Source organism: Lolium rigidum, chromosome 3 (assembly GCF_022539505.1).
Source record: "Lolium rigidum isolate FL_2022 chromosome 3, APGP_CSIRO_Lrig_0.1, whole genome shotgun sequence".
NCBI classification, from domain to species: domain Eukaryota; kingdom Viridiplantae; phylum Streptophyta; class Magnoliopsida; order Poales; family Poaceae; genus Lolium; species Lolium rigidum.
Window position 1 is genome coordinate 85,563,737 of NC_061510.1, and position 13,011 is coordinate 85,576,747.

General features: G+C 53.4%; 1 protein-coding gene across 1 annotated transcript; it reads left to right on the forward strand.

Moving 5' to 3' along the window:
* The first annotated feature begins 4,469 nt into the window (after positions 1-4,469).
* On the forward strand, positions 4,470-7,220 carry LOC124697246 (ACT domain-containing protein ACR8-like). Its single transcript, XM_047229867.1, has 4 exons — positions 4,470-4,813; positions 4,915-5,731; positions 6,293-6,397; positions 6,601-7,220. The coding sequence occupies exons 1-4, from the start codon at positions 4,752-4,754 to the stop codon at positions 6,952-6,954; spliced, it is 1,338 nt and encodes a 445-aa protein (XP_047085823.1). The 5' UTR covers positions 4,470-4,751; the 3' UTR covers positions 6,955-7,220.
* The last annotated feature ends 5,791 nt before the right edge of the window (positions 7,221-13,011 follow it).

The following is a 13,011-nucleotide window of genomic DNA, read 5'->3' on the forward strand; positions in this document are numbered from 1 at the left end:
ATCATGCCGGCGTTGTCTCCTGGCGTCTCTGCTAGCCAGACGATCTCTTTCGTCGTCGTCGTCATATCGCCGGCGTTGGTCGTATTGACTCACGTATTTGTTGAGGAGGTGATCAGAGAGAGGTCGGCGATATCGCAGATTCTTCACTTCTCCCTCTGTGACGTAGCGCTTGCCATCGTGCCGGAGCCGATCGCGTGGAGCGGCTTCCTCTTTGTCCTTGTTATGAGAGCAGCTGCCCTCGTCTCTGTCCTTACCAGAGTGGTGCCCAGGTCCTACCATGTTGATGCTGAACGAGAGACCTGGCTGCCACCTCCCAGGGTAAGTGCACTCCACCATGTTAACAGCGGGGAAGGGGTGCGTGTCGACTTTCATGGCGTACTGGCTAAAGATTAACCGCCCTTGTTCTATCGCCATTTGGATCTGCTGACGCCACACCCTGCAGTCGTTGGTGGTATGGGTGAACGTGTTATGCCACTTGCGGTATGGCTTTCCGTTCAGCTCTGTGTCGTGGGGATTTTGTGGCCTTCGGGTAACTTTAGTCGCTTCTCCTTAAGTAAGAGGTCGAAAATTTGCTCGGCTTTAGTCACGTCGAATTCAAACCCTCTTGGAGGACCTTGTGGCTTAACCCACTTGCGGGACACGGGGCTTGCCCCCGAGTCCATTCGAGCCTTGCTACCTCTTGATCTCCCGTGAGCCTTCATCTTCCTCTGCCTCAACCAGGACCACTGCACGCTTGAATTTATCCTGGTATACCTCTGGGTGGCGCTGTTCATATAATGACAGCTTCTGCACCATATGCGCCAGTGAAGGGTAGTCTGCTTGGGAGGCCACGTCCTCGATCGGTGATGCAAGACCCACCACCGCCAACTCGACTGCTTCTTTTTCAGTCACACGAGCCGAATAGCATCGGTTCCTAACGATCTGAAGCGGCTGGATGTATTCGACACCGTTTCTCCGCGCTTCTATCGCACTTGTGCTAGATCGGCAATGCCGGGCTCGGAAGACTACGAGTGATACTGCGGGTGGAGCTGTTCTTCCAACTGCTTCCAAGTCCGGATTGAGTCCGGTGGCGGCGATGTGTACCACCCAAAAGCCGATCCTGTGAGGGATAGTGCGAAGAACCTCACACGTAGTTCATCCGATGCTTGAGATCGTGCCCAGCTGCGCCAAATATCGGCTCACATGCTCGATTGAGTCGGAGCCATCCGACCCACTAAACTTGGAGAATTCGGGAGCCGATATTTGGGTGGTAGTGGGATCAAATCGTACTCGTTGGGGTACGGCTTGGAATAGCCGATTGCCCTCCTTTTCGGCACCATGCCGAACCGATCTCTCAAGATTGTACTTGATCGATCCGCGGTGATGGCTGCAGGAGTCGAACTCCGAAGATTCGGCTGGAGTGGTATACTTAGCCGGCCACGCTTGCTTCTCAAGCTCGAGCCAAGCTGCGGGAGTTGAGCTCCGGAGGTTCGTCGGAGTGGCATACTTAGCTAGCCACGTACGCTTCTCAAGATCTGTTCCGAAGTTCCTCCTGCTCGTTCTAGAAGTCCTCTGTCGTTGCAGTCTGGTTTGAGAGTACCCAGCTGCTGCAGTCTGGCACGTATGTGCACGTGTATCCGTGAGGGATCTCCTTAGGTGCCTCATCCAAGAACTGGTAATCACTAGGGTTACCACCGATCTTGTAGACGACGTATGTCGGTGAACTCGGCACCTCTGGTGCTGCTAACGCTAACGGCAGCGGTGGTCGGGACTGGAGTGGTATCTCTCCTTGGTGAGTCCCCAGAACTGGTCCTGACGGAGAATACCGATGGCTCATGATTTCCTGGATCACCCGAAGGGCGACACGCTCCAAAGTGTTCACCGAGGCTCTCGAGAATGGCGGTGCGGCGAATGAGCTACCATGAAATTAATCTCCGACGCGGAGACTCGGTGCGTTCTTCGAAGGGGTAGAGAGGTCCACTCCATCGAGCGCGCCTTCAGGCGAGAACCCCTTCCACCTGATGCCGTGTGAGCGGGTTCTCTGGAAAGAGCCGATGAGGTCGGCTTTGAGGACAGCTTTGACCTCGTCATACTTCTTCTTGAGCTCCTCAGTCAGATCCTCGTACGTGACCGGAGTACCTTCCGCCATCTCGGATGTAGATGGCGATGCAGTTGATGTCGAAGACTATCCCACCGGGCATGCCAGAATGTGTTGCGGTCAGAAACCCACCGGCGAGCAGCGACGGGCAACACAGTAGAGCCGGGAGGCTTCCAAGACTGTGGCTGGCCCTGGTCCCTCGAGCGACGGCCCGCAAAGACTCGGCACGCACGTCCGATCTTGGTGCAAGGGCGTGCCACCTGACCTATACCTGGTCAGGAAGGTGATGGATTTGCTTCGCTTAGTTTCCTGCATGGCACACACGTAAACATTAAATACGAGCCTCGATCGGCTCTCAGGTTATCCTGTGAATCGGCTCAAGGAGCCGATCCACCCATGATCCGTATGAGGTATACGATCACATGGTTGTCCTGCTTGATCAAAACAAAGCTAAAACGACCTACGATGATTTAGGGTTTTCACCACATAATCGGAGCATCCTACACGTGATTGAGCCTGGCAGCCACGCACGTTGATAATAAACCGACCCTAGATAAGGCCTAAAAACCAACAGGAGGTTGATCCCCGGAACATCTCATCTAGGACTAGCAAACTACACCCTACGTGCTACTGGATCCTTCAACCCGTTTGCAAGGCCTAACTATGCAGATATTAAACTAATCCTTGAAGAACAAGGAGCAATCATAACGGATCGGGTCTACTAAATAATGATCAAGCGGGGTGCCGCCCTTACACCTAAGATAGGTGTAAGGGCGGCTAGATGTCTAAGGGTCGCATGGACGAAAGCATATGATACGATGAAACAATGCTAACCGTAACACATCTATGATAACTACGTTGCTCGCCATCAACAAGGCTTCGACACGAGCAACGCATGAACAACGAATAAGCGTTATCGCCTAGATCGCAAGATGCGATCTAGGCATCATGATGCTTACCCGGAAGAAACCCTCGAAACAAGGGGCTGGCGATGCGCCTAGATTGGTTTGTGATGAACGTGGTTGTTGTTTATTTTATAAACCCTAGATACATATTTATAGTCCGTAGACTTTCTAACGTGGGGATAATCCCAACCGTGCACGAGCCAAATTCTATCTAACCGACACGTATCCTACTATATTTACAGATACACGGGCAAACTAGCCCAAACTTTGCATACAAGACCGATTCATGTATTTCTTCCATGTATATTCTTCAAGCCCATATTTAATCGCGGCCACCTCTGATCCAGTCAAATTCTGGTGATAACAGTAGAAACAACATCACTTTTAACAAGATGAGAGGTACAATTTTTCTGTAGGTATCCTTTTGGCTACACATTGAATTTAGCTATGGTTTTTCCTACCGCCGTCGGATCAGCAGGAGTCTATGACTTATTGGATGCATATGGTTGCTAAGGTTGTTCCTGATATCGGCTGGCTGGTGGTATACTAGTAGACTGCATAATGGATAGCTGCCACATGCCATGCTCTTTGTCGTTTCGTTTTTGTTCGTTGATACATATGTACCGAAGTGACCGAGTGAGTTGTAAACTGAATACTATTCTAGCCTCATAAAAAAACAGGTTGTGTGCATCCATTGATGGAGAGGCCGGGGTGCTTATCCCCCATTTCGACTTCTTTTTTGCTTCATTTGAACCCTGTTTCGCTTTGAATAATTTGGTTTGTAAACTTTAATTTTATTCCATGATTGTCATGGTAGTTTACTTCCTTTGAATCCTTCTATGTGTTTGGTTTTTTACAGCTTGATTTGCAAACTAACAAAATTAGTTGAGTTAATTGTAGGGCGTTCGCTGAGAAATAGTTCTTCATCTCTAGAGAACCAAATAGTTAGGCACGTAAGAGAATAACTAGTACTCCATCCGCCCCGAAAAGAATAGCGCAGTTTTATCTAAATTTGCATTCAATTTTAGATAAATCTGGGATGTTTTTTGAAATGGTGGGAGTATCAGTATTGTCATGATTAGGCTAAATACTCCAGATTAAGACAAGTACACTAATGAGCGGAACAGAGTAGGCATACTGCGGTGCAGCAAAGTTGCAGCGAGACGCAAGAAAGCATCTGAAAAGAGGTGGCGTGCTTACGTGGTGACTGGTGGCAGCCACGCGTGGGCCACTACTCGGATGATCCTCTTTCCACGGCACTGCCAGTGAGTCGGTCGGCTGGGCTGGGATCTCCTACAAAAGCTCCCCACACGCCCAATCCTCCCCTCTGTTTTCCCCAAGTCCCCCAGTTTGATCGGTTCAAGTCCAACCCCGCGAGTGATTCAATTCGCCCGCAGCGACCGCCGTTTGACTCCACCAAATCCCCAAATCCACGCCTGGAATTTGCCAAGATTTGGTTGGGGGCCTGATTTTCTCCGCCCGTTTTAGCCGACGCTGACCGAGACAACACCGGCCAGCCATCCCTGCACAAAACCAAGTGCCCAACGCCGCGTACCGCCGCGACAGCCACACCAGCCAGCCAGCGCCCAAAAACCCACCGCGTCTGCGCCTCACCCAATTTCGATTTTTGAACCACCCAACCAACCAACCGGAACCTCCATCCCTCGCCACCGTCGTCCGGCCGCGAGAAGCGCAAGAAACCGTCGCGGGAGGAGGAATCTGAAGCGCGCGGCGAGAGGAGCGGCGGCGGCGGCGACCGGGGTCCGGCGATGGAGCGGTACCACCCCTCCGAGGTCTACGAGCTCTTCGTGCGCCACATGAACACCCCGAGGTAAGTTCTTTGGGGATTGGGGATTACTCCCCGTTTGGGTATTGTTCGGCGAGCGTTTCTTGGCCGATTTCGAGCGGTTCGGTGAGCGTTTCTTGGCGCAGGGTGGTGGTGGACAACGGCGCGTGCGAGACGGCGACGCTGGTGCAGGTGCACAGCGCGCGGAAGCACGGCGTGCTGCTGGAGGCGGTGGCGGCGCTCTCCGACCACGCCGTCTGCGTCCGCAAGGGCTACATCTCCTCCGACGACGGCCGCTGGTTCATGGACGTCTTCCACGTCACCGACGCCGCGGGACGCAAGGTCGCCAACACCGACCACCTCCTCGCGCGCCTCGAGTCCGCGCTCGCCGCCGCCACCTCCGCATCACCAACCTGCTCGTCCGCGCGCGACTCGCCCCCAGCGGCCAGGCTCTGCCTGCTGGAGCTGCTCGGCGTGGACCGCCCGGGCCTCCTCTCCGAGGTCTTCGCCGTGCTGCACGACCTGCGCTGCGGCACGGTGGACGCGCGCGCGTGGACGCACGGCGGCCGCGTGGCCGCGCTGGTGTTCGTGCGCGACGAGGACACGGGCGCGCCCATCGCCGAGCCGGCCCGGATCAGGCGCATCGAGTCGCGGCTCCGGCACGTGCTCCGCGGCGGCGCGCGCGGGGCCCGGACGGTCCTGGTCGACGCGGGGGCCGTCGGCAGCCTCGACCGGCGGCTCCACCAGCTGCTCAACGAGGACGGGGAGGCCGGCAGGCGCGCTCCCGCGACGCAAACTCCGGCGGTGGCCGTGCAGGAGTGGGGCGAGCGGGGGTACTCCGTGGTCACCGTCAGCTGCCGCGACCGGCCCAAGCTGCTCTTCGACGTCGTCTGCACGCTCACGGACTTGGATTACGTGGTGTACCACGGCACCTTCGACACCGACGCCGATCACGCGCAGCAGGTGAGCCTTCCTGCCTGTTTCTTCTTCAGTCATATTTTAGGGGGAACAACAGGCTGTGCTGAATACTGTATTTGGGGGCGAGTTCTTGATTCCTGAATGCTATATCTTTCGGTAATTCTAGGTTGTCTATGCGATTCCCCTCTTCTTAGTTCTTTGGATTGGGCTACCAAGATGTTTCTTGGCGTTCTGTCAATCTGTCTCAGTTGATCACCTGCTTTAATTTCATTTGATCGATCAGAGTTGAGGGGAGAAAGTTCAAATGCAATAGTTACTTGCTATACTATGATGAAATGGAATTGAGCTTTACCTAATTGCATCACAACTATAAACTCCTAGCATTCCACTTTTTGTATAGGATTGACTAAGAACTTGCTGAAATGTTCATCTCCTACTACTAAATTCAGATTATATAGACTTAAGCCTGTTACATCAAATTCCTCTAGTCTCCGTACCCGCTCTGAAATCGAGTCATTTTTAAACAAGCATGCTCTGAAATTCAGTCAATTTAAGTGGTGCTTAGATTAATCTGATAGATCTTCCTTTGCTTTGGCTTCGCCGCAGGAGTTCTACATCAAGCGCTTGGACGGCCGGGCAATCAGCTCGGAGGCGGAGAGGCAGCGAGTGATCCAATGCTTGCAAGCGGCGATCGAGAGGCGCACATCCGAGGTACTACTCTCCCCCACTGAATATCTCCTTTCCTTGCCCTGGATGCCACGCCACCGCCGGGACAAAAAAGGGCAGCACCCAATTCCCCTTCACGATCCCACCACCATGTCATTTTCCGCCGAACTTTCCACTTCACCGCCATGTGTTCGGCCGAAGCTCCACCGACCGGCGTCCATCTAACGCCATCGATCTTTGTCAAGCAGGGCGTGAGGCTGGAGCTGCGCATCACCGACCGGCGCGGGCTGCTCGCGTACGTGACGCGCGTCTTCCGGGAGAACAGCCTCTCGGTGACGCACGCCGAGATCACCACCAGGGACGACATGGCGCTCAACGTCTTCCACGTCACCGACGTCGCCGGCCGCCCCGCCGACCCCAAGACCATCGACGAGGTCATCCACGGGATCGGCACCGACAGCCTCCGCGTGGACGAGGAGCGGTGGCCGCGCCTCTGCTCCACGGAGGGGGACGACGCCGGCGCCGGCGCTGGGCTCTTCTCGCTGGGCAGCCTCGTCAAGAAGAATCTCCTCAAAGTTGGCCTCATCAGATCCTGCTCGTGAAGGAAAGGACCGGAAGGTGTGTGACTTGTGTGAATACGGGATGTACAGGGGTTAGTTTGTAAATTAAGTAGCCTGCTCTTTTTTTCTTTTTTCTAGGTTTGGTTGTAGTTACGTGTACAAAGTAGACACCAGGAAGTTGTTGGTCGGTACAAGCTTGGAGCTTTGGTGGGTCATGTATATATACGCTCCATTTACGTGGAAGGGGACAATAGATCAGATGTAAATACGGTTGTGCATATATGATCATATACTCCCAGTTCCTTACACATGTTTTATTTTTTTTGAACTGCTTACACATGTTATTTTGGACATACACAAGGGACTCCGCTAGTTCTCGCCACCTGATTTTACGTGCAATTTATGTGTAACTGGTAAAAAATTATGTAATTGCACATCTACACATAATTGCACGCCATGTATACGAGTTATAAAGGAAATTTTACGATTCTAGTTGATCTAGAACTAAAAGCTAGAGTAAAATTATCAATCCATTTAGAATTAGCAAATGGATAAACAAAAGGTCCATGGAGATAGCTCAGAGAAGCAGAGTTCGCCACACAGGACTGAAACCAAACTGATCATATATGCCCTGAGTCTGAAAAGCATCACTCAGAGCTAAAACTGAGTAAATTCGCAAAAAAGAAGAGCTAAAACTGAGTAGACATTATAAAGAAAACGGGATCATCCAGAACTAGCCTTAACGGCATATTTTTTCTAGAATATACGAGATACTCGGTTTGTATTCACACCACTCCATAGTATCGTAGCAGACATTTCAAACTACATGGACGTCACTTGTTTCACAAGATTTCCAAGGCGGTGCCATGTGTCCAAACATCACAAACTAGCATTGTCAAAAAGTCCAAATGTATGCCAAAAAGTAAGACCTAATGAACCAGGTATGACGATCCATTTGGCTTTGGCAAAATATAATGTTTTAACTTGGTGACTTCGGCGAGGATGAGCAAAGAGCCAGAGAGAATGACCTAGAAATTGCGCCAAGAAAAGCCAAATATGGGCCGACTTATGTCGAGAAGCCTATGAAGCATGCCAGATCAAGCGAAGATAATGTCAAGACGACATCATCACGGACGGGCGAGGATGCCTTGGAAAGGAAGTCACACATACGCTTGAAATCAATGTCCAATATGAATTTGTAGTAGAATTTACCTTACTTTTAGATATTTTCTATCTAGATACTGATTTTGTAAAGAGGAGTCCTAAACTTGCATGAAAAGTCCAACCGCCTCATATATATGCGAGTGGGGACGACTGATTAAAATTAGGCAAACAATCGACAACTTATCAATACATCTAGTTTACCTCTCAAACACTTGTTTCTACTTCCATTTCTCAGTGGTTTCACACGTATTTTTACTGTGCATCAACAATCGAGCTAAAATTAGTCAAACTGGCTTAGTTTGACCCCCTGTTGGACAGGGCCGCGTCTAGGTAGCGATTTAGCACGCTTTAGGCACTAGTCGATGGATAAACACCTCGTCAAGGGCATAAGTGAAAATCTATGTAGGGTAACTAAAAAAACGTCTTACCTAAAATAAATCATGTCATATGTATCGATGAGCCAGATGGCTCATATTCCAGTGGTAGTTGTGGTAGTTTACTCATTTACATGGTATACATTAATATTTATTTACATACAATAACCTAATACACAGTCTATGGTAAAAATATGTTCCTGCCTAGGCCGCTCCTAGGACGCTAAAGCACAGCCTAACCATTAGGCCAATGCCAAGCGTCTCGCCCACGCCTAGCACATTTTTCAACCAGGTGTCCCATACTCACCGCTTCTACGTCAACCTAGAACTAGAAAAAATAGATAAAAGCTTAAAAAAATGTCGATGCCTTAAAGAAACTAGTGCCATGGAGCTAGTCCACATAAGCAGAGTTCGTCACGCAGGACGCAAACACAAACTCGTTCCATATGCCTTGAGTATTTTTTTTTTGCGACAAAGGGCTGATATTTAGAACAAAGTTCTTACAGAAAAGTCCACACCAAAGAAAAAAAATTACACAACAGCCCTTGTGGACTCCGCTGCTGAAGACGACGACTGGGACGTATCGCCGGCGCGTCGCCGCTACTCCTCCACTTGAACCTTGGACCGGGAGGAGCCTCCCTACGGCCGGGAAGTCGACGAAGCTCAGTCCCGGAGGACCTCCATCTAGTGCCATCGAGGCCAGCGCCCTGTTCCGCACATCAACACCTTCAAGATCTAGATCCGGATCCGCCGTCACGGACACCGGCGGGAGATTATTGGCACGCCGCGCAGCTCCGAGAAGCCGTGAGCATGACCACGGCAGCAGATCCGCAGCGCTGCTCCACGGAGCACCACCGTCGGAGGAGAGAACTGCCACCGCCAAAAGCCACTCCGGCCACGCCACCACCTCCAAAGCGCCGCCGGCTGGCATCCTACTGCTTCCTACACTATGTACACGCCGTGATCCGGTGATTCCCCAACCTCCCGCCGCCGGAGTGGCCGGCGGAGGCTGAGAAATCAACCGGATCGAAGGCGGCGAGGTGGAAGGAGTGGGAGAGCTCAAGAAATCGCCTTCTACTGAAGACGGGAGAAGAGTATGAAAAGCATCCCAGCTAAAGCTAAGTGCACAGTATATTAAAAAAACGGGGCCATCAAGAACTAGTCACTACCGGCATATTTGCACCCACGGAGCTGAGTACATGCATAGGAGTAGTATCATACGGGACATTTGAAACTACAACGACGCCACTTGTCTCACAAGATCTCCAAGGCGGTGCCATGTGTCAAAACAAGACAAGCTAGAACACTCTAAACATCACAAACTACTAGTATTAGCATTATCAAAAACGTCCAAATGTCGGCCAAAAGCAGGACCTGATCAAGCCAAGCATGACGATCGATTTGGCAAAATATATTGATTGAACTTTGCGCCGACTCTCCACCGTGTCAAGAATACCGGCCGGAGAATGCACAGAAACCAATCGTTTGTGTACATTTCTCTATCCAGCAGCGGTGACTTCACTGAATTTCATGAAATTTGCAGCATAGAAAAGCACTTGACTTGGCTGCCAAGCTGTCCAATGATCCGTGAGGTGTCCGCGCGTGACATATGGGCTCACTGCACGGCTGACGGCCCTGTCCCCGTAGAAAGAAGCATACAAAAAAGTTTCTGCAGCTATCGTCGGCGGAGCCGAATCCACGTATTCATACACATGATTACCTAACCTACCTCGTGTCTCGCTTTCACGGGAATTTTCGGCAGAGTGCCTGGCAGTTGGCACACAAAGGCTGTGTGTGGTTGTGTTTCTTGCGACGTGCCGACGCCGCATGCAGAGGCAGAAGGAACTGACAGGGATCCGATCGAGCGCTCTCGCCAAGAAAACCAACCGAAAGAAATGGATACAACCACCACACAACTACCACCCCGGTAAAAGCATCTTCAGCCATGTTCTCTAAAGTGTCTCCCAAAATTTTTTGGGACGCATCTGATATATTTTCGGTCCCAGTCACACGTCCCAAAGCTTCCTTCCACCCGACGTGGCTACATCTCAAAAAATAGGTAAACAAAAGCCAAAAATCAAATTGTCGAAACTAGAGCCACGGAGCCATTCCAGGGAAGCAGAGTTCGTTGCGCAGGACGTAAAGACAAACTCGTTCCATATGCCTCGAGCATGAAAAGCATTCTAGCGCTAAATCTAAGTACAAATTATATAAAAAAAAACAAGACCATCTAGAACAAGCCCCTAACGGCATATTTTTCTATAAAATATGAGAAACTCGGTTAATATTCGCACCCGTGGAGCTGAGTACATGCATAAGAGTAGTATCATATCGGGCATTTCAAAATACAACAACCCCACTTGGTTCACAAGATCTCCCAAGACGGTGCCACGTGTCAAAACAAGGCAAGCTAGAAAACTCTAAACATTTTTTTTTGAAATTTAGAAAACTCTAAACATCACAAACTACTCCAGTAGCTTTATCAAAAAGTCCAAATGTCGGCCAAAAGTAGGGCCTGATCAAGCCAAGCATGACGACCGATCTGGCAAAAAATATTGTTTGAACTTTGCACTGATAAAACCAGCGGTAGAGCGCGCAGAAACAGATCGTCCATGCACATTTCTCTATCATTTCAGTGCATTTCCAGAAGTTGCAGCATAAAAAGCACTTGACTTGGCTGCCAAGGTGTCCAATGATCCGTGAGGTGTCCGCGCGTGACATACGGGCTCAGGGCATCTCCAACCGGGCGACCCAAACGGACGCGCTGGGCCGTCCGTTTTGGGCCGTTTGCGTGGCCGCCCGGACACGCGGACAGCGCCCCGCGTCCGCGTGTCCGTTTGGGTCGCACGCGGCGCCCAACGCGGCGACCCAAAGAGACGCCACGTGGTTCGTCTTCGCTGCGCGGCGCTGCGCCATGGCGAGGCCTCGACGGGACAGCCATGGCGGGAGGTGGAACGCGCGGGAAAGATCCCGCGCGCACCAAGGTTCCCGCGCGCGCAACGCCATTGGCGCGCGCTCGCGCCCAAGTTTCCCGCCGGACCGCCGGCTATAAAAGACGGCGGCGGTCTCACCTGGACCGCATCACCGTTCTCTTCCCTCCACCTTGTCCGGCGCCATGCCGCGCACCCTCCGGTCCACATGGGCCAAGCTCTCCCTCGCCGCCGGGCCGGGTTCCCGCGGACGGACGAGGAGGAGCGCGCGGACTCGCGGTGGGTCGCCGACGACGAGGCGCTCCGCGTCGCTGCCGAGGCGGCGGCAAAGATGGCCGGTGACGCGGAGATGGGGGAAGCGGCCGCGGAGGGCTGGCACGAGACCGCGGACGGGCGGTACGCGGCCGTGGAGGAGGGGCGGACGCCGCGGAGGAGCCCGTCGCCGCGGAGGACCTCGCGATGGCGAACATCAACGCCGCCATCGAGGAGCGTCTCGCCGACCTCACGCGCGTGACGAAGGAGCACGAGGGCATCCGGCGGGCCGGCCGCCGCCGCTAGGCGACCTCCTCGGCCGGAAGAACGAGCCGCTCGCTATGCGAGCAGCCCGTGACCTCATCCGGATGCCGTCGCCCGAGCGGCGCGCCGGGAGGATGCTTGCGTCGGCGGAGCGCGGCCGGCAAGAGCGCATGCGCCGGCGGCGGGACAACCACGAGGCCCGGAGCCGCCGGCCGCGTCCGCTTGGAGCGCGCGCACCGGCCGTGGAACGCGCCGACCTGCGGGAGCTTGAGCTATGCGGGAAGCGGATGGTTCCGCCGCGAGAGGCGGAGCGCGAGCGCGCCCGAGCTGCGCGGGCGGAAGGAGGAGGATGATGCCCTCCGTCCAAGCTGCCGAGGCCCGCGAAGCCGCCCGCGCCGCCGCCGACGCCGCGCCGCCGCCGAGCGCGCCACCCGGCCCGTAGGAAGGCCGGAGTGGAATCCTCACGCGTACGAGCCGCCCGCGTCGAGTGAAATCCACGGCCCCGACGGCGAGCCGGCGGAGTCGCCGGCGAGGCCGCCGGCCCCGTGCGTATTTAGGATAGAAGTAGTAGCTAAAAAAATTGTAATGAGTTCTATTTAATGAAAAATATTATTTATGCCTATGACACGCGGGCCGAGGGCGGACAGCGGGCGGACGCGAGCGACCAGCCTTTCGCGTCCGCGGCCACGCAAACCCGGCCAAGATTTGGGCCGGGTTTGCGTCGTTCCGGACGCCGCGGGCATCCGTTTTAGGGATGGGTCCGCGCGCTGGGCCGGGTTTTTGTCCGGCTGGACCCATCCGGACGCGCGGGCGCGGGATGGGTCGCCCGGTTGGAGATGCCCTCACGGCCGTGTCCCCGGACAAAGAAGCATACAAAACGCTTGCTAAGCTATCGTCGCCGCAGTCGAATCCACGTATTCATACCTGCCTCGTGTCTCGCTTTCACGGGAATTCTCGCTAGAGTACATGTTGGATTGGTGGCACACGAAGGCTGTGTGTGGTTTGATCTTGCGATGCCGCCGTCGCCGGAGACCAACCAGCCCAACCATGCGGGAGAAGCAGAAGGAACTGACAGGGATCGCAACGCTCTGGCCAAGAAAACCAACCGAAAGAAA

Bases quoted from the DNA above. Each gene is read 5' to 3' on its own strand.
- LOC124697246 (XM_047229867.1), top strand. From the start codon at position 4,752: ATGGAGCGGTACCACCCCTCCGAGGTCTACGAGCTCTTCGTGCGCCAC. The intron at 5,732-6,292 runs GTGAGCCTTCCT...GCTTCGCCGCAG, and splicing joins ACGCCGATCACGCGCAGCAG to GAGTTCTACATCAAGCGCTT. The intron at 6,398-6,600 runs GTACTACTCTCC...TTTGTCAAGCAG, and splicing joins TCGAGAGGCGCACATCCGAG to GGCGTGAGGCTGGAGCTGCG.